The 25,316-nt window shown below is 47.5% G+C and overlaps 1 protein-coding gene across 1 annotated transcript; it reads right to left on the reverse strand.

The window, feature by feature from the left end:
• Positions 1 to 4,308: 4,308 nt before the first annotated feature.
• LOC136449806 (DNA gyrase subunit B, chloroplastic/mitochondrial) lies at positions 4,309 to 24,550 on the reverse strand. The gene is made up of 21 exons (XM_066450003.1): positions 24,253 to 24,550; positions 24,043 to 24,169; positions 23,051 to 23,131; positions 22,840 to 22,953; positions 19,843 to 19,899; positions 18,851 to 18,952; positions 17,241 to 17,391; positions 17,071 to 17,147; positions 16,683 to 16,787; positions 15,694 to 15,764; positions 8,737 to 8,878; positions 8,365 to 8,463; positions 8,126 to 8,254; positions 7,867 to 7,981; positions 7,666 to 7,733; positions 6,659 to 6,772; positions 6,473 to 6,589; positions 5,487 to 5,540; positions 5,303 to 5,408; positions 4,873 to 5,003; positions 4,309 to 4,786 (listed from the first exon to the last, which is right to left on the reverse strand). Exons 1-21 carry the CDS (start codon positions 24,402 to 24,404, stop codon positions 4,718 to 4,720), a joined length of 2,181 nt encoding a protein of 726 aa, XP_066306100.1. The 5' UTR covers positions 24,405 to 24,550; the 3' UTR covers positions 4,309 to 4,717.
• Positions 24,551 to 25,316: the final 766 nt, after the last annotated feature.

The following is a 25,316-nucleotide window of genomic DNA, read 5'->3' on the forward strand; positions in this document are numbered from 1 at the left end:
TCATTGGCTGAAATAGATTCTGGAATGACGGGGTGGGGCAGAGCGGTGGGTCCGGAGAGCACGCGCTCGTTTTTGACTGACGTAGTGACGGGTGTATTTGGGAGCAGTAGCTTGTGTTCGTAATTGCTAGATTTACCAATGAAGAATGGATTATGGCCTGTCCGACAAGTAGGAATTTTGCGAAATACCACTGTTGAAATTGCACCAGATCTTATTACATTTCTGAGATATTTCTGCTTTCCGAACTGAGCATCGATGAACTTGCTATGCTAGATCGGCCGGTCAAGCATTTCGGGTGGCACTCTCGTGTCGTGGTCTGGATTAGATCCATCACGAGAGCAAATTGTAGTGGCGGAGGTAAAAAAAAAATTTCCTCGTCTGCCCCCGTCTTACTCAAAGTACAGATTTGTGGCACCAGCACACTCATAAAGTAACGGGCTCCTGTTTGCAGGTGGGGTATGAGGTTCGGGGTTTTCTTGGACCGGGTGAGGAGTCCTCTACCTTAATGCGAATGCTCGAGAACACATGCTATCCCCGCAGTTCAAGTTTTTTTTTTATAAAATATAGTTTATTTGATTAAATATTTAAAATGCATGTTCAAGATTTATTTCAGCACCAAGGTATACAATGATGGTTTGACCCAAATTCTACCAAGTGTACAATTCATTCTTTCAATACATTTTGAAGTTAAACTGACGTTTGAAACACCACTCATGCTAAAGCATCCTATTCTTAGTGCATCACGACATGCTTGCTCCACAGTCTACACACACATATATTCATCGTCCCATTACTGGGTACAGTTTGGTGTGCACTGGTCAATTTTCTCATGGAATTCTGAAAACTGGTCAAATCTTTGGGTTTGACATGTGTGTGTACGGAGTATAAACGAAACCGGTCTCCCACGTCCAGCCGGAGTGACGCGTATTTTTTTGGCTTTGTTTATTCGGGTTGCCATTTTTGTCCTTATTTTGACACATGGGGATAGAGCTGTCCTCAACGGTTGCTTTATTAGCTTTCTTTCTAAAGCTTGTGGGACCTTATTATGAACGTGCCCGTGATTGTGGGAGCATACGACCAGCAAACGAACAAAGCCCAAGTAAACATTTGGCAGCTTATTTTTTCAGAGAGAGCAACGAGTGAAGCTAGCTGATGTGCATGTCTGTGTTTAGTTCGCGAATTTTGAAAATTTGGCTACTGTATCACTTTTTTTTTTATTTGATAATTAGTGTTCAATCATGGACTAATTAGGCTCAAAACGTTCGTCTTACAATTTTCAACCAAACTGTGCAATTAGTTTTTTTTCGTCTACATTTAATGCTCCATGCACGTATCGCAAGATTCTATGTGATGGCTACTGTAGCACTTTTTGGGAACTAAACAAGCATAAAACGATGGACGTGCTGGTCATTGCTCTTTAATTACAACGCGGCTAGATTGGCTTATAAGCCATGGCTGAAAGTATTGCTGGCCGGTTTGGTGTAAGAGAAAAATATTGTTCGTTGGCTAATAAGCCAAGGCTTATAAGCCAGATACGAACTGCCGAACATGCTGTTAGTGGACACTACCTGCTCCCTCCGTTCTAAATTATAAGACGTTTTGGCTTTTCTAAATACATTATTTTTATTATGCATCTACACATAGTGTATAGCTAAGTGCATAACAAAAGTCATTAATATAAAAAAGCCAAAACGTCTTATAATTTTGAACGGATTAAGTACTATTTACGATGGACAAGTATTGTTTAGGATGATAACACGGTCACAAATGGCAAACTTCATAATTTATTTCTGCAGTAACTACACAAAATTATAACCTACAAAAGTAATTTCAAGAGGTAATTACACCAACACAGCATCCTCTATAGACTTTGGGCGTCGATCAAGTTCACCTCTTAATGCATTCTGTTTATTGTCGTCGTTGCGACAAGACTTTCAGGTTTCAGCACCACGCGTGCATCTTCCCGCTATCACGGCATTGTTCTTCCAAGCAGAACAATATACGGGACCCAGAAATCCCTCGTTCAGGAATCAGTAATCCTGATAAAGTTAACAATAATCCATCCTTGAAACGTACCCACCAGTTTTTTCACAGAATATGGAGAAAATTTACCGATTATTCTATAGACAATCTGAATAAGGATGTGTTTGGTAGAGTCGTAGAGATCCAAATTCTCGTACAAACATTTTGGATTGAGAATCAGAATCACTAGGTCAGTTTGGCTGTGGGCTGGATTCTAATTAAAAAATCATATAAATGAAAATATGCTCCCAAAAAATGATTTTATGGCCAAAGAACAACTTAAATTTAACCCCATTTTAAGTTGTTGCACTTAAAATGGATTAACTAGAAAAATATGTTGAGAAGGAAGAATCAAAATAATTGTGAAACCATGTTTTCACCATTTCACGTTTGTAGACGGTACATAGCGAATCGCTCCGAGGAAAAACGTTTTGCTGGCTCTGATTCTACCGATTTTTGTAAAAATCGAAAACGATCCATGGTGCCGAAAGGTGTCTGTATCGCTCCTTTTTTTTTACAACAGTAGTATCGCTCCTTAAGAGTAAGGTTAATCCTACAGTCGGCAGACCGGCTGTGAGGATCTTTGCAACCTTCTTTCAGTCCACCTATATAATAGCTAGCTCTATACTATTAAAGCATGACTCATTTGTCTCTCTCACAAAGTTTCTTGGTTCTTTTGTCTAAGTCAGTTGTAAACTTACAGTTTGCTTTTCTTCCCTCTCCTCTCCTCTCCTCTCTACTTCGCCTCCTCGTTCAGCCGGCTTAGAGCCTGCTATTACACCGGCTCTAGGTAACCAACCGCTAAGCCTGCTATTACACCGGCTCAGGTAACCAACCGCCAATAATACTGGCCGATTTCAGGTTCGAAATGAATGCATGCACCTGGACGTGTTGGAGGCTTTGTTCACGTCTGCAGTCTGCTGGAGAGGTAGAGTGAACACACTTGTGTGCTCTCTCCTTCAAGTTTTGAAAGTTACTCCGTACGTATTTGTTTGGCTTCAGACCGGCCATGCCCGTATCTTGCCGTCATCACGGCAGTATTCAGAGAGCAGAGCAATGCATATATGCGGTGTGACCTCGCGTATGGCATCTTCTCGCCGCGACGTGGAAGCTCTCGCTGTTCCATGAAGCCACGGAAGGAGGCCAGATCGAATTTAATTCTTTGCCTTCTTAGGTTTAGGGCCTGTTTGGAACGTAGGAATTTCACAGGAATCATACAGAAATTTTACAGGAATCAGTTCAATTTCATAGGAAAAACGCAAGAATGGGAAAAAATCCCGCATTCTAAACAAGCCCTTATATGGTGATGAGTAAAACAAGAATAAGGTTACCATGATTTTATGAGCCGGCACGGCAAAACATTAATATAACGAAAATTAGTTGTTCCATTCCCCGCAAAAAAAAAACCCCCCCTTAATAGGAGCCAGCAAGGTTATTTAGTTAAGTCAATCTTGTATCAATTTTCTATACGAGATTACTTTATATGCATTTATTATGGACCTTGAACTTATTTAGATTAAGGTTTAGTCAAATCTAATTAAATCTAATAAAAATGGTGACCGTATCATGTGCAAACCAACCAACATGTGCAAATTTGTAAACTACCAATCAGAACCACTAGATGTTGATCCAATGGATGGGGTGAGAGATGCGATTTTTTGCGATTAAGCCCCCCACCTGCCGGCCTTTTTTTGCGCTTAAGCCCCCTCACCGCATCCATTGGATCAACATCTAGTGGTCCTGATTGAGAGTTTCTAAGTTTACACAGGTTGATTAGTTTGCACCTAATATGTTGCAAAAAAAATAAGTACTACACATTTCCCATTGCAGCAGTAGTCATTACAGTGATGAGAACTCTAAAAGCGGACCAAAACCGTCAGCGAGAACCCAGGATAGCGAACTGCTCCGACGACCAACCCTTGGATGAAAAGTGACAGTTTTCCTCTACAGCGGTCAAAGGCTCAAAGCAACCGAAAAGTACGAGTAACGCGCAACGCTCTGCCTGAACGATGGGCCACCAGTTGACGAGGGTGTACTAATTTTCCCAAACAAGTTCATCGAGCTATCGCCGTTGCTTGGCCATAAAACGTGGAAGAAACCAAATCAGTTGCGAGACACGTCCACGCAAGTGCACACTTTCGTAGTCTAGCAATTTGCTCACATATCAACTGGGCTTAAAACCGTCCAAAACATGACGGATTCACGGATTCAAACATCGGACTAATGACTAATCCATAGTTCATACAGATACTTACTGCCAGGTTAAAAAAAGGAGACACGTAATCATAAAGCAAGTATTAGGAGATAAATAAAAGCATATTACACCGTATCTGAGGCTCGATGGCAGCATCGAACCCACAGCGGGAACTACACCCGTGAACACTCAACTCCGTAAGCCAAAAAATGGCAGCACCCCAAACCCATATCAGGGAACGCACCCGTGAGCTCTCAACTCTGTCAAGCCAAAATGGTTACCGCGACAAAAGAATCAGAGTTTCCGTTAGGAGTGCCAGGAAACCCGACTCTCGTCATCCTGGTTCCAATGTTTCTACCCTACGTTTTCTGCTACTCTAGCACCAAAAAAATGTTGGCAAGGTATCATGTTTGCAACACTTGATTCCTGTTGGAGTGGTAAGAACAGCAGCAGGTTGATCTTCTATATCATACACAGAAAGGTCGGCCTAACTTGATGCCTTCAAATGTCAAGTTGTTCTATGCTGATCGTGCTAGCAGCTTCCTGGATCAGTTGCTTCCTATAATCAACCTGGAAATATGCAATATGGAGATTTAGTAACGTGAAGAATAAATACATTATCTTGGAAGTGCTTTTAGGAATCTTCGGTTGCTTACCCGGGCACCCATAAGTGACGAGAACACAACATTGGCCTCAGCAGCATCTTCAACCTTAAGCTGCTTCAACAGCCGCCTCTCAGGATCCATCGTTGTTTCCCACAATTGCGCAGGCATCATCTCACCCAAACCTGTTGCGACACCAGAGAAGCAAATACAATATAAAGATGAAGGAAACATAAGAGCCACGGAATATGTAAAAACTTGAAACCGACATAAGACAATATAGTAATCCAGTCAGGGGGTGAATGGAGAAAAATAAGCTGGTGGATGGAGGTGGTGGAGGCGATGGTACCAGTTTGAGAGGTTTGTCAAGATGATATGGAGGCAATTAAAAATGCACATTGATGCAAGAAATATGATTTGGGTTTGATGTGCCAGGATATTTTCTTCGAAGTTCATAGTGTCCATGATCATTAGTTAACTGTACCTTTAAACCTCTGGATATGATATGATGCATTTGCAGGGAAGGTGTTGACTATTTCTTTGAGATCAGCATCATCATAGCAGTAATGTGCTTGTTTTCCACGCTCAACCTAGCACCGCAACATACACAACTCATAAAATTGATCAATTCATCTTCAAACTTTCTAAACTTGAAGCCACAATCAAACCTTATAAAGAGGAGGTACACCAACGTAGATGCAACCTTCATCAAATAATGCTCTCTGCAAATTGTATGAGTAAGGAAGTCAAAACCTTCATTGTTCAAAATATGAAAAAAAGGGCGTACCCAGTGCAGAGAGCTCCCGCTCTGTGTGGGGTCTGGGGAAGGGTGTTAGTGGCAAGCCTTACCCTCGCCTGTGCAATGCGAGGAGACCGCGACTCGAACCCGGGACCTTCCGGTCACAGGCGGTAAGACTCTACCGCTTGCACCAGGCCCGCCCTTCAAAATATGACAATAGTATAAAACATTTGCCAACATTGGTACGGACAGTTGCTAGCTCAAAGCAAAATCTTTTGTGGAAGTTCAAAACAAACATGCTAGTAACAAAAAAAAACGCTAACCAATTCTATATACCTAGTTCAACTTGTGCAAACCAAAACCTGGCCCTACAAGGAAAAGTGCCAACCGAGCCCCTAAAGTCCTATGGACTTCTGTATACTGAAAAAGACAGTAGCCCTTCGATGGGCTGAACGCTTGGGTAATTGGGTTTGACCAATACCATGTCACATTATCACCCGGAAAAGAAAATTCATGTTTCGGACCAAGGGGCAAGGGCGATCACGCATTCACACTGTTTGGATATTTGTGGGTTTTTCTGCATTGCCAATAGGGTACTGAAAAGACTTTCGGATGAAGAAACAGTCGTAGACTTTCCTTCGGGTTTGACCTGTTCTCAACACCAATTCTAAGCCATATTGCAATTTTCACCCCAAAACCCATTCTAACCCAACTATCAACCATTTTAGTTTCACTTTTCAGGCGAGCATTATCTAAATCAAACCCTATCATTTAGACCTATTCACAGAATCCATCAACAGATCTTGTAGACAATTAAAAAACAATGTCAACAGTACTATAGGCTGCTCAATCTGTAAACACTTATAAATGAAACAGATGAGGTACTTCAGTTTGCAGATGCTTCTTGGTACGTACTTGATATCTGAAGAAGAACGTAAGGAGGAGAGTCCGGATATGTGCCCCATCAACATCAGCATCAGTAAGTATAACTATCTTATGATACCGGAGAGCCTCCTTCTTAAAATCCTCACCCTAAAGTATAATATGTTTGATAAGAGCAAAGAAAAAGAAACATAATAAGAGAACAAGAGAGCATGCAACCTTCACTCCTAATCCAAGCGCAAGAATAAGGTTTTGGATCTCTTCATTTTTGTACATGGCTGCTTCATCCCTTCTTTCAATGTTGAGAATTTTACCTCTTAGGGGCAAAATAGCCTGCATTCAGTTGTCCAAAATTAGATTCAAGTGAATGACAGGAACGTGTCATGCAAGATGCTGACAACTGATTTAAAGAAAAAAAAATAGACTGGACTCTCTTCTCATATTGTATAGTAATGAACTAATGGCCTATGCACCACAAATAAAGTGCATATGTTCTAACCATTTTGTTGACAATTCATGTGAGACAACAACTCTACTTCAAACACCGGCGTGCACCTTGCAACTGCTAGGGTTTTGTAGCAAAAGCTAAATAATAGAATCTTTGTGAATCCAGGAAGCACTGATTCTAAAGAAATGAAAGAGCATACAACTACAACCAATTGCTCCATCTATACGAATAGGGCACAATTTACCATGCTCAAATTCCATTACAACTGTAAGGGCAACTCCAACAAACGACTTTTAAGCTAGCTATTTTTCTCATATTTTAATAGAAGAGAGAAAAAAGCTAGCTCTTGCACACATTTCAAGGTTATGTGGGGCTATCCATGTTAAAAGCTATGTGCTAAAAGTTAGGACTATTGGAGAAGCTGGCTTAGAGCTAGTAACTAGCTCTAACCATTGCGGGTGGCCTAAGTCTAAATTATGTGTGTGTGTGTGTGTGTGTGTGTGGGTGGGGGGGTGGGGGGGGGGGGGGGGGGGGGGGGGGATTGAAAGAAGCTCTGGAGGTTGACACCACAAGGTAAAATGATATTTGAAACCCGCATTGGTGGTATCAGTGGCTAGAAAGCAAGAATGGGTTAAACAAAAGCTTCTCCATCAAAGTAGGCCAAATCAAACATTATCTAAAAGTAATCTACAGCTCTAAATATCAACAGGAATCTCCTGTGATGCTCGTGGTGCTATAACTGTTGAACATACTGGGAAAAAAGATGAACAAGCTTTACCTGAAATCTTCTATCTCGTCCTTGCTTTGCACTACCACCCGCAGAATCACCTTCAACAATGAAGATTTCTGCATTCATGTGTGATCAGCAAATGTCAAAGCCAAGAAGCGTGTGCAAAAAAAGAAGTGTGCAAGAGGCCTAAGCCTGATTGAAATTTGAACCCAAGGACGTTACACATTGCCAGTATAAATGTAGACTCACCAGATTCTTCAGGATTAGTTGATGCACAATCAGCTAATTTCCCAGGGAGTGAAGAAGATTTCAACACACTCTTTGACCTAACTAGTTCCCTAGCCCGCTTGGCTGCCAATGAAGCCTGCAACGAAAGGAGTTTATCACATACTGCAGCAGAACAAACTAAAAAAAATCCCAGGGAATCCATCTTGCAAGAACAATAAATAGGATACAAAATATTTTTCCCCTTCAAAACAAATGTGTAATTATTACAAGAATCAGGTACCTTGAGAGCATTAAGGGACTTTGATAGGATTGAATCCAGAACATCTGGATGAAGCTCTAAGTACTCTGTTAAGTTTTCTTGAACAGACTGTTCGACTATTCTCCGTACTTCTGGATTTCCCAACCTTGTCTGTGAAAGATAAGGAAACAAAATTGACCCAATATTAGGAGTAGAAGAAATGGTATGGCATCAATCATCACACAAATTTAAGGACCATGGCAGGAAAATCAAGCTAATACCTTGGTTTGACCCTCAAACTCTGGACTAGGGACCTTCACTGAAATGACGCATGTCATCCCTTCTCTTACATGCTCCCCACTCAAGGTAATATCCTTATCCTACAACGAGCAGCTGATATAGTTGATTATGTTTTTCAATGGTTGGATAAATAGGATTCAAAGGTTCACTTCAAAGACTTAAGCAGACTGTTTCATTGGTTGGATAAATAGGATTCAGAGGTGCACTTCAAAGACTTAAGCAGTCCACAGTACCAATTAAGAAATAAACCTCCAATGAAATGGTTTAGAATCATCTGGTTACAGTTGAGTATAAGAAAGACAACAGGGTGCATTTGCAAGGAACCGAAGAAACAGCAGTCTGTACATTATCACCTTAATAGTCTTTGACTTCTTTGCAAGGTTATTAATGGTTCTTGTCAATGAAGCCTTCAGGCCATCAATATGAGTACCACCATCAATAGTGCGGATACTGTTTGCGTATCCTAGCACTGTATCAGAGTAAGAATCAGAAGACCTGTAAATGGTGACAATTTATTGCTTCAGAAGAAAGCACAAAATTATTCCCTCAGAGTCAAATACTTAATTTTGGAATAGAATATGGTAAATTGCAAAACAAGTCCATGAACGTGCCAGATAGCTGCAGGTGGTCAATGAACTTGTCAAGGGCACTGTAGTTTAAGGCAGCTGGCCCTCGACTACGAAGCTCGTAGTCTCCGGCTGAGTCTTCCAGAGCGGAGGTTATACCCCTCTCAACCGGCTGGGCTTAGGAGACGTGGAGGAAGAAGAGAATAGGAGATTAATCTTGCTTAATTCATTCTTCCCTGCTTACAGGAATAAATAGCCAATGGCTCAACCAACTATGGAAGGAATTCCCCTAATTATAGGACTAACCAAAACAGCCTCTAATCCAATCCCTGATTTCTAGCCACTGGAAGTTGCCCCTTCGGGCTGGTGGACCGCGCGCTCTGCGCGCTCAGCCGCGCGGCGTACGTCGCGGGCGCGCCTGCGCCTTGTGTACGTCCGTCCACACATGACATCTCTCCCCGCCTCGAAGTCCAGCTCGTCCTCGAGCTGAAAAGCCGGAAACCGAGAGCGGAAGTCATCCAGATCCTCCCAGGTAGCAGCAGATGGTGGCTCGCCCTGCCATTCGACGAGCAGCTGGCGCACGCCCCTGGCGATCCGGGCCTTAGCGACCTTGGCTGGTGCAGGAACAGCAGCCCCGTGCCGTAGTGGGGGTAGTGGTGGAGGGGTAGCCGGCGGTGTTCCCACGAACTTCCTGAGGACGCCGATGTGGAACACGTCGTGCAGCCGTGCTCCGGGGGGCAGCTGGAGGCGGACAGCCACCTCGTTGATCAACTCCAGGACCTGATACGGCCCGATATAGCGAGGCTTGAGCTTCCCCTTGGGCGCGTTGGGGAGGGACGCCGCAGCGCGCTGCCGAAGGCGCAGCCAAGCCCAGTCGCCGACCTGGAAGGACACCGGGCGATGGTGCCGGTCGTAGATGCGCTTCTGTGCCGCCTGAGCCTGCTCCAGGCGATAGCGGACGTCGTCGAGGAAAGCAGCGCGCTCCTCCATCTCCTGAGCCACCGCGGCCACCCGGGTCTCGCCTAAGGATGGCAACGGGGACCCGATACCCGATACCCGACGGGTATTTGATCCATTAGGGGACGGGGATGGGATCATATCTTTACCCGCGGGCATCTAAATGGGCAAGAATCCATACCCGACGGGTATAGCGGGTACGGGAACGTTCCCTGTTTACCCGTCCCCGTTACCCGTTGGGGAACCCGACTATTTGAGCTGTCATGCGAGTATTAGGCCCAAAGAAGCTCAACATAGATATTTTGGTCCAAATCTGAACAGTCATATATATAATTTGTGTGTTCTAGGAACCCTCGTTCAATTTTTCCTCACCATCTCCGCCAGCAGCACAAGCACGCCTGTCTCATGAGCGCTCGTGCCCCTTGCTTCCTCAGTTCGGTCTCTCCGCCACCTTTGCTCGTCCTCCTCGCAACCTCACTCCTCCTCGGCATCTCCGAGACTCCGACACTTATACCCGGGTGAAGAAGAAACGTCTCCGATTGCAAAGCTGCGACCCCAAGTGTCATTGTTTATCGGGTATGCAGTACCCGTCGGGTATCTGTTACCCGACCGATACCCGACGGGTACGGGGATGGGCAAGAATCTATACCCGAGACAGTTAATGGGGATGGGGATGGGATGAATTCTCCGTAGCGGGGAAGAGAACGTTCCGGCGATACCCGACGGGTATATACCCGTTGCCATCCTTAGTCTCGCCCGGCTCATAGGAGCGAATGGTCGGGGGATCTCGGCCGTAGACCACCCGGAACGGCGTGTCGCGGAGAGAGGACTGGTAGGCGGTGTTGTAGATGTACTCCGCCCATGGCAGCCACCTGAGCCACTGGCGCGGACGGTCACCGGAGAAACAGCGCAAGTACATGACGCTGACGCGGTTGGCGGCCTCGGTCTGTCCGTCCGTCTGCGGATGGAAGGCGGATGACATGAAGAGCTTTGTCCCGGTTAGCCGCATAAGCTCCTGCCAGAACACCGACGTAAACACCGGATCGCGGTCCGAGACAATGGACTGTGGGACACCATGGAGGCGAACGATGTCGGCGAAGAAAGCCTGGGCGACGGACTCCGCGGTGTAGGGGTGTGCCAACGGGATGAAGTGGCAGTACTTGCTGAAGCGGTCCACCACGGAGAGGATGACTGTCTTGCCCTGCACCTTGGGCAGCGCCTCGATGAAGTCGATGCCGATGTCGGCCCAGACCGCGGATGGCAATGGTAGCGGCTGCAGCAGCCCCGCCGGCCGGAGGTGGTCCGACTTGTACTGCTGGCAGGTACGGCAGGCCTGCACGAACTCCTGCACGATGCGGCGCATGTTGGGGAAGTGGAAATCTCGCCGAAGTCGATGGAGAGTGCGGTGGATGCCTTCGTGGCCATCGTTGTGGACGGCTGCCATGACCTCCTGGAGTAGCGGCGACGCGGGTGGGATGTAGAGGCGGCCGTCGTAGGTGACCATGCCATCCACCAGCGCCCAGGGGGCAGCGCGGGCGCCCACACGGACCTCGGTGTAGAGGGCGACCAGGGCCGGGTCGGTGACCTGGGCATGGCGCAGACGGTCGACGAGGTCGAAGCGGGGCGCCGAGATCGCCATGACCTCCCCCTCTTCGGTGTAGCGGCGGGAGAGGGCGTCAGCGACGATGTTTGTGGCGCCGGAGCGGTACTCCACCGAGAAGTCGAAGCCCAAGAGCTTGCCGACCCAGTGGTGCTGAGGGATCGTGGCGAGGCACTGGTCGAGGAGATACTTCAGGCTGTAGTGGTCCGTCTTGACGATGAAGCGCCGCCCCCAGAGATACGGCCGCCAGTGCCGTACGGCCTGGACGAGGCCGATAAGTTCGCGCTCGTAGGCGGCCAGCGCGCGGTGGCGGGGCGCCACTGGCCGGCTGAAGAAGGCGACCGGGTGGCCTTCCTGAGTCAGGACCGCCCCAAACCCGACGGTCGACGCGTCGCACTCGACGGTGAACAGCTTGGTGAAGTCCGGCATGGCGAGGACGGGGGCGGCCGTGATGGCGGCTTTGAGAGCCGCGAACGCCGAGGCTGCCGCGTCGTCCCAGGAGAAGCCCTCCTTGAGGAGCGCCGACAGTGGTGCAGCAAGTGCCCCGTAGCTGTGGACGAACTTGCGGTAGTAGCCTGCCAGACCGAGGAAGCCGCGTACTGCCCGCACCGAGCGCGGAGCCGGCCAGTCGTGGATCGCCTGCACCTTGGCCGGGTCCATGGCCACCCCCTGCGCGGAGATGATGTGGCCGAGGTAGGCGACGGAGGGGGCTCCAAAGGAACATTTGGAGCGCTTGACGAAGAGCTGGTGGCGTTGCAGTTCGTCGAGGACGGCCCGAAGATGACGGAGGTGATCTGCCCATGTCCTGCTGTAGATGAGAATATCATCAAAAAATACCAGGACGAAACGACGGAGAAACGGCCGGAGCACGTCATTCATCAGGCTCTGGAACGTTGCCGGAGCATTGCATAGCCCGAATGCCATCACCAGGAACTCGTAGAGGCCATCGTGGGTGCGGAACGCCATCTTGTGAACATCTTCCGGCCGCATCCGCACCTGATGGTACCCGGACCTGAGGTCCAGCTTGGTGAAGAACTTAGCGCCATGGAGCTCGTCGAGGAGCTCGTCAACCACCGGGATCGGAAAGGCGTCCTTGACGGTGAGCGCATTGAGCGCCCTGTAGTCGACGCAGAAACGCCACGAACCGTCCGGCTTTTTGACGAGGAGGACCGGCGACGAGAAGGGCGAGTCGCTGCGGCGGACGATCCCCTGCTCGATCATAGCGGCGCACTGCCGCTCCAACTCGTCCTTGTGCGCCGCCGGGTACCGATAGGGCCGTACGGCGACGGGCTGGGCGCCGGGCTTCAGGGTGATGCGGTGGTCGTGCGCGCGTTTGGGGGGGCAGACCCGCCGGGTCCGCGAAGAGCCCCCCGTACGCGTGCAGCAGTGCGTCGAGGAGAGGGCCGGCCTCCGAGGTGGCGCCCAGGGACGGTGCTGAAGGGCAGGCGACGCCTGTCCAGGAGACTGGGCGCCCCTGGTGCTGGAACGTCATGCGCCGGCTGCCGAGGTCCCAGACGATGGGCCCACGCGCGCCCAGCCACCGTGTCCCCAGGACGACGTCGTACCCGGCCAACGGCATGACGAAGAGGTCAGCCGGGAACGCGACGCCGTCGATGAGCAGGGGTGCGTCGCGGATGACGCCGTCGCAGGTGACGCGCTCGCCGTTCGCGACCAAGGCGGTGAGGCGGGGGCGCTGGCGCAGAGGAAGGCCGGAACGCCGGGCCGCTGCCTCCGAGATGAAGTTATGCGTGCTGCCGGAGTCGAGGAGAGCGACGAGGGCTGCGGCGCCGAGGGCCACGTGGATCTGCATGGTACCCGCCACAGGGACCCCAGCCACGGCCTGAAGGGAAAAGCAGGGGGCCTCGGCGTCGGGCGCGGCCGCCGCCGCCTCGTTCGCGACGTCGTCAATCTCGACACCCTCCAGGAAGAAGAGGCGCCTGCAAAAACGGTTATGGCCGCGAGTGTATTTCTCGTTGCAGTTGAAACAGAGACCGAGACGGCGGCGCTCAGCCATCTCCTCGGGCGAGAGGCGGCGATTTCCGTCACCGCGGCCCGGCTGCGCGGCCGCCGGGGGTGCAGGCAGTGCCAGCGGCTGTGGTGGTGGCGGCAGGGCGGCCCGGGGAGCGGGCGCAGGCAGGATGCCCCGCGCAGGCGCGCGTGGCGCAGGCGGCGTCGGGCGCTCGGCCTCCATCAGCTCGATCTGGCGCGCGATGCTCATGGCAGCGGCGAGCGAGTCGGGGTTGTGGAGGCGAACGGCATGGCTGAACGGCGCCAGCAGCCCGCCGGTGTAGAGCTGGACGCGCTGCTCCTCGTCCAGCTGACCCGCACGAGGCAGGAGCGCCTGAAAACGGTTGGAGTACTCCTCGACGGTGCCCGTGCGCCGGCACTCGGTGAGTTCGAACAGCGGCGCCGATCGGAGCGGCGGCCCGAACCGCAGGTTGAGGAACTCCTTGAAGCGCGCCCAGGTGGGCGTGCCGGAGTCCTCCTCGAGCTGGGTATACCACAGCTGCGCGACGCCGTCAAGGTGGTAGGAAGCCTGCCACACGCGTTCCTCCGCCATGGTACGGTGTTGGCGGAAGTAGGAGTCGCATTTGTTGAGGAAGAGCATGGGGTCGGTGGTGCCGTCGAAGCGTGGGAAATCCCACTTCTTGTGCTTTGGCGGGTAGTCAGGGTGCTGACCTTCCGCGCGCCGATCGCCACCGCCGCCGCCGGTGGACGACTCGGACTTCTCCTTCTTCAGCGAGGCCATATCGGCCTTCATGGTAGCCATGTCGTCGGTGAGGGCCTTGATGGCTGCCAGGAGGTCGGCTGCGGAGGGCTCGGCCATGATTGGCGCGAGGGAGACAGACGCGGCTGAGGAGGGCGATGGGGGTGCGGCGGAATCGGGCTGGGCGGCTGCGGAAGAGGAACGGGAGGAGCGGGTGGGAGAGGATCGACGAGACCGTGATACCAGGTTGTCAAGGGCACTGTAGTTTAAGGCAGCTGGCCCTCGACTATGAAGCTCGTAGTCTCCGGCTGAGTCTTCCAGGGCAGAGGTTATACCCCTCTCAACCGGCTGGGCTTAGGAGACGTGGAGGAAGAAGAGAATAGGAGATTAATCTTGCTTAATTCATTCTTCCCTGCTTACAGGAATAAATAGCCAATGGCTCAACCAACTATGGAAGGAATTCCCCTAATTATAGGACTAACCAAAACAGCCTCTAATCCAATCCCTGATTTCTAGCCACTGGAAGTTGCCCCTTCGGGCTGGTGGACCGCGCGCTCTGCGCGCTCAGCCGCGCGGCGTACGTCGCGGGCGCGCCTGCGCCTTGTGTACATCCGTCCACACATGACAGAACTGCAGAACCATGGAACTCTGTCCACAAACTTGACACAAGACAAAAAATATATATATATAGTGGATATATATCAATCAAAGTTTTAAAAATTCATCAGGATTGACCCTCGAACTTTTTTAGCAAAAACATTCAGGCCACATAAGGTACCACATTTTGAGAACTGTTTCTCCTTGCTAAAATGAACCAGACAAGATATCCCAAACACTGTAGATACGTTCAATCAGACAAACTGTTTCTCCTTGCTAAAATGAAAAGATGTGATGCAGTGCATAAATGTAACTGTACTACTCCCTCCATCCTGAAATACAAGGTATCGAAGGTTTAAAATTTATCCCAAATTATAAGGTATTCCACATTTCTCAACCCCACCTATGCATGTGCCTTTTAACCCCATCCATGAATGCATCCATGCATGCCTTTTAATCAGTTATCTTGCCAAAAATGACTCATGTAATTGGTAGCCAAAATCAATGACATGCATGCATGCCTTTTTAGACTATGGTTACTAGGAAATTAAGCAAGTTTACAACCGAATAACTAATTATTATTTAGGGGCTTTAATCTTTTGTCAGACTGAAGGGCGGGCCTGGTGCAAGCGGTAGAGTCTTACCGCCTGTGACCGGAAGGTCCCGGGTTCGAGTCGCGGTCTCCTCGCATTGCACAGGCGAGGGTAAGGCTTGCCACTAACACCCTTCCCCAGACCCCGCACAGAGCGGGAGCTCTCTGCACTGGGTACGCCCTTTTAATCTTTTGTCAGACTCTTATTTAGTAATAAAATTGTTTGGATACCTTGTATTTCAAGACAGAGGGAGTATTTTGCCAAAAAAAAAACAAGGAAAAAATGTTTACCATTGAAGGGAGACATCCACTGTTATACCATCCAACTCCTTTCTGAATGCAATCGGGTCATGCAGGGGTTTCTAGGTCAGAAAGCACATCCAAGAAATAGAATTAGGTTGGTTTGTTGCTGGGTAGCAACAATACAATATAATGCTTTGCTAGTTACACGCAAAACTAGACTTCAACCTGATGGCTTCTTTCTACAAGTGAAACTTACAGGCACACGGAAGCCTCAACAGTACTTATTACTAACATGCAAATTGAAATTATTGCCCCCACTTTGGTGCAAGTTGATACTAGTCCCTTCAGAAGAACAATAAAGAAATACATACGACAAGCAATTATAACAAAAATAAGAAAAGATCATTCAGCATTTAACATTTCGTAAGTACTAGGGAGAAGAGAGTCAGTTCAGTACTTCAGCCTATGACCATCTGAAGAAATGCGAGCATTCAAGCATTGTGATAAATTGGTAAAAGAAAAGTTATTTGGCTCACTAGGTCACTAACCCCAAGTGCTTAGGCCCTGTTGGTCTTTGGTCAAGTTTTGGTGGCGTTCTTGCTCTAGTCTGTGGCGCGTATGCATGGAGGGGATGCTCAAGGCTCGGGGGTTATTTAACATGGCTCATCAGTCATTGTACTTTCTCTTAAATGAAATGACACACAGCTTTCCAGCGTCATTCGAGAAAGAAAATCACAATCTAATTTTGTGATCAACAATATAGCAGATCATGGTTTTTGAGGCGTCACCTATGCGTCCAGGCATACCCCCAGAACTACAGGATGCCACAACACCTCAAAAACGACATAGAAAAAACAACAAAGTATAAAGGTAGATCTTAATACTTTTTTGTGGGTCCACCAGAAAATGCAATTCAAACCTGTAGGAAAAACTTATGTCTAACGGACACTCGGAATATAAAACCACTTCTACATTTTAAGAATCTTAGCAAACATGGAACTGGATGAACATAGAGCTTCATATGATGTAGAGCAAACCTTGTCAGTATTCAACCATTTAACATATTCAACAAGGCCACCAGCATAACAGTATTCATTATGTTGAACTGTGTGCCCTTCTTCCTTTGTCAAGGTTATTGTCAGCTGGAAAAACATAATGGTTTAATTAAACACAGGTGTGTTATTCACATGAAAATTATTACAGCTAAGCTGTGCATGTGTACGAACATGAGATAAAAAACACTTAAATGCAACAAAAAACTGATGCCAAACCCAATATTTGACTCTTAACAGAATTTTAACTAAACACCATTGACACAAAAAGAACAATATGCATGTAAAAGATGACCTAACAAAGAAATCCCTGCAAATCGGGCTAACAGGGCATAAGACAGTGTGTAAGTTATCTAGGAGAAGGATTACATACCTCAGGATTTAGAAAGGCAAGCTCCCGAATGCGACTGGAGATTGTATTGAAGTCAAAATCGATCGTGGTGGTAAATACTACATTTAAAATATCGGTTAACCCCTGGAGCAGCATCACTAGTAGTGATTAGAAGTTAGACAGAGAACTTATTTGTAAGAATATGAGCTTACTATCTTTATCAGGCCAAAATCTGATGCTTGTTCCTTGACGAGGACTTGTTTCACCAGTCAATGTGATACTAGATAGCGTTGTCGTTGGTTTTCCCCTTGAATAGCTTTGTCTGTATTCGCTCCCACCACGCCAAACAGTAACTTCAAGTGCCTGGGACAGTGACCCATGATGATCAATTGTATCAAAGGCGTGAATCAGGCAGGGATAAAAATCTAATCTAAAACATGTTAACAAATGCAAGTGACACCTGTTTTCGTATAACTCCAGCAGCACTCCTGGTGGTACAGTATAATGAAAATTTTCTTACATGGAAGCTAATCGAAAAATAATTGTGAAGTCGAATTACAACAAAAATGCTCAGTAGTGACACTACAGCGTAACGTGTTTTACTCCGACAAAAAATCACAGCATGAAGCAGAGGTAGGACCCACAGAAATTTTTGTACAATAGATGCTGGACTGTATTATAATTGCATATGTTCTTTTTCCAGGTAAGTTAAGACGTAACACTACGACAGCCAAAACCTGTGTTTAGCATATTACTAAATACCACTATGATGGTGTTCTGATAGCAACCATCATAGAGTTCACGTGGTATAGCCATAGGCTGAAACATTGATAGATAAAAGCTGTTTGCATAACTACTAACTATACATCTGCCAAATCGTAAAATAGTATGCCATGTTATGCTAAACTATCCAGTAAACAAAAATGTTTTCCCTTTTGGTATATCCTTCCCTCAGCCTATAACCCTTGAGGAGAAAGGCATGATTCCAGACAAGCCAAGATGTGTGCATAGCTTTTATTAAAATGCTAAATAATGGTCAGTTCCTTTCAAACAGTTGTGCCCTTCAACATTTTACTTCTAGATAACCTGTTTTTTTTCATTCTTTGCTAATCTAGCCATAAATACAAGTCATATCAGAATCAGAGAAACAAGTCAACATGGCAATTAGTCCTGTTGGCTCTCACCCCAGCCCTATTGCTTCTGATGAAGTTGGACCAGGTATCAACATAGGGACAGAAATCAACACTATACAATAGATGACATTGGCCAGAAAAGAAACAGGCACATATTCTGATAGTTCTCATACTTCAACAATTGAGGTATATATATCAGTATAGCACATCAGCTGCATTATTTACCTGTTTTTATTTTATGTTAAGTTGTTAACATTTCTAATCTACCATTTACACCTCAGAGGAAAATTGCAAAGGACTTGTAGTCCTTACCATATTTCAGGTATCCAGTAGCTAGCTAAGCCAGATCGCAGCAGCCGTAAAATGTTAGGGAAAAAAATATTTTAGTCCTCTGTAATATTACTTCTCGATTATTGTTGTCTAGACTTGAGAGGTAGTAAGGCTCTGCAACATAATTTGTCTAGACTTGGGAGGTAGTAAGGCTCTGCAACATAATTCATGGACTATTCACACGGCACACTATAGAAAATGAAGCTACTAGATTACTATCTTCATCTTCAAAAAAGATAAACTTGAATCTGCAAACTTAAGAGCATTTAACTAACTTTGCTATCACCCAGCGAATCATCTTTAACTATAGAACTTCTCTTATTTTATTTTCAGAACTAATAAGAGATCAAAATACAAACCTCTGATAAAGCATTAACAACTGATAAACCAACACCATGAAGCCCTCCAGAGACACTGTAGCCACTCTTTGAACCTCCAAATTTGCCACCAGCGTGCATTAACTGCATCGTTAAGACAGCAAGTTAATTAACATTAAGATTTCAAGTGTTCACATCAAGAAAGACATAAGAGTTTAGAAATGACAAAAATGCTTTGATAACTGAGTTAGCAAAAATACTTAAGGGCAGCAAGTAACCAAACAAGCACCAAATACTTGACAAACAAAAGAACAGATAAAAATCCAAGTTTTGCATTGCTGAAATCCATGCACATAAAAGTTCGCTCAATAGCAGAACTTCTGTTTACACGGTGATAATCTTAGGCAACAAAACAATATGTCTGCATTACTAAAGCAAACAATCCAATAGGACGTATGCAAAAAAAAAAAAAAAAAAAAAAAAAAAAAAAAAAAAAAAAACTTAAGCCCAGAATGAAAATAAAATCATCATCACTTGAAGGAAGCTGCCATTTTTATCCTTCTTAAGAAGAGATACATTGAAAATTTTTCCTTCTTTGTTCATTGTCCTATGCTAGCTGTAGTTGATTGTTTTACAAAATAAGCTAAGAAATAAGAATAAAATCACTGCAATTTGTAGAACGTAATCAGGCTCGCATGGTTTTGTTTCATGGGCATACAACAAATGCAATAGCATCACCTGTGTAGCTACAACCAAAAGGAACAAAATGCGCACCAATTAAAACATTTTGTGCATGGACATGAGTTGATCAAAAATATATAATAACAGAAAATAGTCCCCAGGATTAAAATATTGTACCAATACCTAAAAATATTAATAATAGGTAGGAATTTGTCAGATGATGTGCTCTCTTGCACAGAAAAGGAAACATAACTAAGTATGCAAAGAATTTAAAATGGTTGAAAAGTCCAATAAACAACATTTCGAGTCTGTAAGATCTAAAGAGGGTTACAAAAAAAAAAGTTAAACTATACCGTTAAGACAGTCTCCACACAAGATTTCTTTGTCTGGGGGTGCATATCTGTAGGAATCTGCAGTACATGAGATTAACGAACTCAGTAAAATGACAGACTAAATGATACTCCGTGTTGGCTGATCAGTGCAAGATGATACATGTCAGGTAGTCAAAAATTTTCATTTAAGTTACTAAAATGGTACGAGGAACCAAAATTTTAAAGCTCAAAAATCTGGCAGCAGTTGTTCAATCAACACGCTATTTGAACTAGAGCACAGAAATCCAGCAAACCTTTATAAAATTCAGGCAAACTGAACATTTTCAATTGACAGCATTTTACTATAGGGTATGTTTGGTTCCAAGAATTGGGATGACTGAACTGTACTGGCTCTCCAATTCAAACACAGGGCTCAAATGAACTGCTCTCTAATTCTAATTTGTGTTTGGTTGCTAAAAGATTAGCACTCTGAAATAGAATCACAACTGGACCTGGTGTACCCTCCTTTCGTCTTTGTCAACTTTTGGTTTGTGGGCTCCATGGCCAAACAGCCTGAACTCCAGACCCCTCTCCCTCCATGATAAAACTCCAGTATCTCCTCCACAGCCAAGCTCAAGCCAAGGCCATGAGTTCTAGCAGCTTCTAGCCCAACTCGCTCTCATGCAAAACGTGCCATGGGATTCACCTGACAGCAGCGGCGATGGCCTGTGGTGACCATGAAGATCATGTCATGGTGACCATGGAGGTCGCCCCGGCAATGGCAACCATGGATTTCGCCATGCAGTTCCAGAGACTAATCATGAACCTTGCCCCTGAACCGTATTCAAGTAGCCAGAGTACGGATGAGGTTGTGGTCGGTGGAAAATAAGCAGAACAGGAACAGGAAATTGGCCTGGGAGAGAGGAGGCAACAGTGGCCATGCCAGGACCTCAGGGCTCATGGAGCTCGTGCCCAGCCCCAGCATTAGCAGCCATAGAGCTTCATTCCTATGGTGGCAGTCATGGATCCCACCTCCATGGATTTTGGCATGTTGGCAACCATGGAGCTGTTGGAGCGGAGCGGCATGGCTGAGTGCAAGCCATGCGTGACTCCAATGGAGGAGCGGCTGAAGCTGACGAAGGCCAGCACCGCGGCGAAGGTGGATGCAACACTCTACCGGAACATCGTCGGCGGTCTGCGCTACCTAGTCCACACGAGGCCGGACATTACGTTCGCCGTAGGCTACGTCAGTCGCTTCATGGAGGATCCTAGAGAGGATCACTGGGCTGCGGTGAAGCGGCTACTACGTTACGTCAAAGAGACGGTGGATCAAGGGATCATCTTTCCCAAGACCGGCGGGAGTAGGCTGCAGCTCACTGTGTTCAGCGATGCAGACATGGCGGTGGACATCGACAGACGACGGAGCACCTCTGGCGTGCTCGTCTTCCTCGGGTCGGCCACAATTTCATGGCAGTCGCTGAAACAGAAGGTGGTGGCGCTATCTACGTGCGAGGCAGAGTACGTAGCAGCAGCCATAGCGGCGTGCCAAGTTGTGTGGCTACGCCGGCTGCTGGGCGAGCTGACCGGCATGGAAGCTCACCCACCAGCACTGATGGTGGACAACCAGCCTACCATCGCCCTCGCGAAGAATCCAGTTCTGCACGACCGGAGCAAACACATCGACGTAAAGTTCCACTTCCTCAGGGACTGTGTCGATGGAGAGCAGATCGTCATCGAGTTCGTCGAAACTGGTCGGCAACTCGAGGACATCCTCACCAAGCCACTCGAACGACTTCGACTCACGGAGCTGAAGGAGATGATCGGCATGGAAGGGGTACAAGGGTTAGCAGTAGGATTAGGGGAAGATTGTTAGCTAATCTACTGTTACCTTGTGTGAACACAGCAAGGAAAGGCGGCGCCGAAAGGCCCCCTGCTGTGATACTGTAGCCGCTGCAGGTGCAGGCGCCGCACGGCTCACCTGCAGCACTGTAGGAACATGCAGTGGCCGGCGCAGAGTCAGCCCTGTCAGTGTTATCTAGTTACTGTTACAGCATGTGGGCTGTACTAGGACTAGATAGATAGAGTTGTATAAATAGACATACACGGCAACTCAGTAAAGAGAGTTCCGATTTGCCATCTCACAGACAGGGCTTCGGCCAACGCTGGTGTCTTATATTGTGCGTGCTTGCTCTGTTCTCCCTTCTTCTTCTAGCTCCAGACATAGTGCGTGGGATGGACAACGCCTGTTCGTGGTCAGCACGGCTAGTGGATGCTCGGCAACACTAGCGGGTGCTCGGCAAGACCGGCGAGTGCTTCACTCGCCTGAGCCGGTGATCCTGTGGGCCAACAGAGCTCATCCCCATGGTGGTCTTATAGACCATCAGGCAGTCAATGGAGGTGCAGTCAAACTACACTAAGGAGTCGGCAGTAACTAGTGGCCCATGATGGTGCTTGATAGCAATTGATGGTGACAAGAGTCCAGCAATGGTCAGAGGGGGGGGGCACAGGACAAACTCGTCGTTTCCAGCAACATCAGGGGTCAGGCACAAAATCAGAGGGGCTGAGGTCCAAATCATGGAGGCCCCCTTCTAGCTGTCCTCCAATTCAGCCTTAAATAGGTTCTAATTGTAATTCCGATTCCCAGGGCAACCAAACAGAAGAAGAATCAGACATGCCATAATTCCAATTCACCAACTCCGAGTCCAATTGTGCAAACCAAACGAGGCCTAATAGCTAATATTGAGAGTATAAGCCTTTATGCTTCTCTCTAGTTATCTTTACTTTGTTAAAGCTGATCCCAGCATTTTATCTTCTAGACACGTTAGTGGTTACAATATGCTCTTTAGTTGTTTAGTTTGTTATGCTTTATGCTATGTCAAGTACTGCTATTGCCTATATATGGAACTACAATTATGGCATCATCGGCACCATAACCATGGAAATCACAACCACATGTGTCCAGAATATTTCAAAAGCATCATGCGTTGAAATAATTCCTTAATAAAAACCATGGAATTCAGATTTTTAGAAACTGCATACCCCACGTCCATTGTCTGTTACACTAACAGAATTGTCATCATGAAGAACTACATCGATCTTCGAAGCGTGCCCCGCTTGTGCTTCATCCACAGCATTATCCAAGATTTCGTAAACCTATTATAAACCAACCAAAACAATGACCAAACAAGATATAAAGTAGAACGCCCTAAAAACACACAGAAACAGAAGCATAATATCGCATTTAATATACCAGATGATGCAATCCGCGTGGTCCTGTGCTCCCAATGTACATACCAGGCCTTGTGCGAACTCCATCTAATGCTTCTAGGACCTAAAAAATACCAATTGAGCATAAATAACTCCAGTAAAGATTGTTAAGTTCTATACCACACTAGCAAATAACTCCAGTGAGTGGCAGCATTGATAAACTAATAACACATTGTTAGCTTATTGACAGTAATGATAAAACATGTAAGAAACAATTAAGATCTGAAATTGTTTCAAAACCGAGTGGCCATGCATCTTCCCACTGTCTTAAGATCTGAAATTGTTTCAAATCTCCTTACCACCCTTCAACTTTCTGGACCAACATCTTCCCACTCCCAGGTGCCAGCCCAGCAAGGCAAAGAGCCCAACGCAGAGGCACCCCACACCTCCCAAGCAAACTCCGTGAGGACATGCACAAGTCATCCATCGGCGGCCTACGCTGCTTCTCTCCGACTCTTCTCTTGCCCCTCCTTCCTACTTGGAATCCTAGGTAGGAGAAACCAGTGGCCGAGCAAGACTCACTGGATTTTAGACTCAGCAGTCAGCTGAGCGCCAAATTCAAAGCATTCCTGCTGTGAGGCAGCCACAGCCCACAGGCTATGGCTGCTAGAAAGCGACCCAGTGCCACAACGTGGGTAGGGCACAACAGCAACAAGGCGCGGCACCATGGGCGGCACACAGCAGCAGGGTGTGGCCACCAGCCTGGCACGCCGTACATGGCACCATCTAGAGGTAAGCACGCTGCAGGCAGCACTCTAGCAGTAAGCAGCTTTTCTTCTCCTGCTCCAATGGCGATTATATATACAACCAATGACTAACCTGTATGTATATCTTCAGGTTCAGATGCTATTGTTAATGAAAGATTTGAGGAATGAACCGAATCCTCATTAATTATGTTTTTTACCACTTTTATGTTCTGACCACTATGTTGTGGTTCTAAGTGTGGAATTGAAAAGAAATTGCAGCAATAATCACCTGGACATTGGCTGCAGTGTACTCGGCGGCCACCCGCTTCTCGTGCATCGCCTCAGACGCCGTCGTTGAGGCCATGAACGCACGCACCGGGACCCCATTGCGCCGCGAGGCCGCCGCCGCCACAACCCTACAGTAGGAGAGGGGGATAGCACCATATCATTAACCGTCCAGCTCCCAGCGAGGGAGGTGGTGGGAAGCGGGAGGACGTACCTGGGCCCGAAGAGGAGCCGAGGGACGGCGGCAGTGGAGCGGGGCGAGGGGAGCATGCGGGAGGGGAAGGGTCCGGCGCCAGTGGAGAGGAGTCGGCGGAGGAGCGCGCGGAGGTGGGGGGAGGGAGGAGTCGGCCGGAGGAGTAGCGCCATCCGCGTCGGCGAGCCCTCGCGCTCGCGGGCTCCTTGGTCTGGGCTTGCCGGCCGCCTACTTGTGGCTGAGAGCAGCCGGGGGCAGGAGGGGCTGGGGTTTAGAGGGGAGGTGTGGGTAGTGGATGAGGAGCTCGCGACTTCGCGAGGACGAGGACCAGGGTTTAGGGCGCCTCGGATTTTTACGAGGGGGCTTTGCTTCCGGTGAGGGCATGGCCGCATGGGCCAGCTAGCGGCTGGTGCGGTGGCGCCTGTTGGTTGCTACCATATCGTGCGTGGGCCTGTTCACAGGCCGCCTGCCGATGAGCAGTTGTTGTGGGCTAGGGCCTGGGAGGAAGAGTGGAGTAGTGGACCTTATTGAGCCGAATTAGAGGCTGGATTGCGCGACTAAGGCCCATCTCAACGAAATAATAGTGTTTTTCTCTCACAACAAATCAGCATCATCATCCGTCGTTTTTCTGGCCAGCCGAACAGGCTAAGTCATTCACGCCTCCAAACTCCATCTCAGCCCATCCTACTATACAGAGTAGAAACATGCTGCAAACTTCATGTGGGCTTACGGGGGCTCGGCACACACACACACCACCGTTAGACTGGACCCACCCCTTACGTGGTGTCTGCCGCCAGTCAGGTACTCGACGTTACACGAGAACTATCGAGCGCTTCCTTCATCGATTGGAAGCGGCATGGCAAGAGATCAACATTGTCCTTAACTTTTATGAAAAATGCTTCGAGTCAAATGAAATTACCAATTTTCTCTTGAGCACTTTCAATACATATAGTTTTTTTTTATCAATCTTTTTTTTTTGGTAGCAAACCTCAAAATCCTCGTTTCACAAAATTATCACCAACATAACAATTTTTACGCTTGAATAGATAGAAAACATAGCAAGTCCATAAAGTGAGAGGCAAGGT

Source organism: Miscanthus floridulus, chromosome 5 (assembly GCF_019320115.1).
Source record: "Miscanthus floridulus cultivar M001 chromosome 5, ASM1932011v1, whole genome shotgun sequence".
In the NCBI taxonomy this organism is placed as follows: Eukaryota; Viridiplantae; Streptophyta; class Magnoliopsida; order Poales; family Poaceae; genus Miscanthus; species Miscanthus floridulus.

Coding starts and splice junctions, on each gene's coding strand:
- LOC136449806 (XM_066450003.1), bottom strand. CDS start 24,404: ATGGCGCTACTCCTCCGGCCGACTCCTCCCTCCCCCCACCTCCGCGCG. Junction 7,734..7,866: donor AACTAATCCTGAAGAATCTG/GTGAGTCTACAT, acceptor ACATGAATGCAG/AAATCTTCATTGTTGAAGGT. Junction 5,541..6,472: donor CGTTCTTCTTCAGATATCAA/GTACGTACCAAG, acceptor TACAATTTGCAG/AGAGCATTATTTGATGAAGG.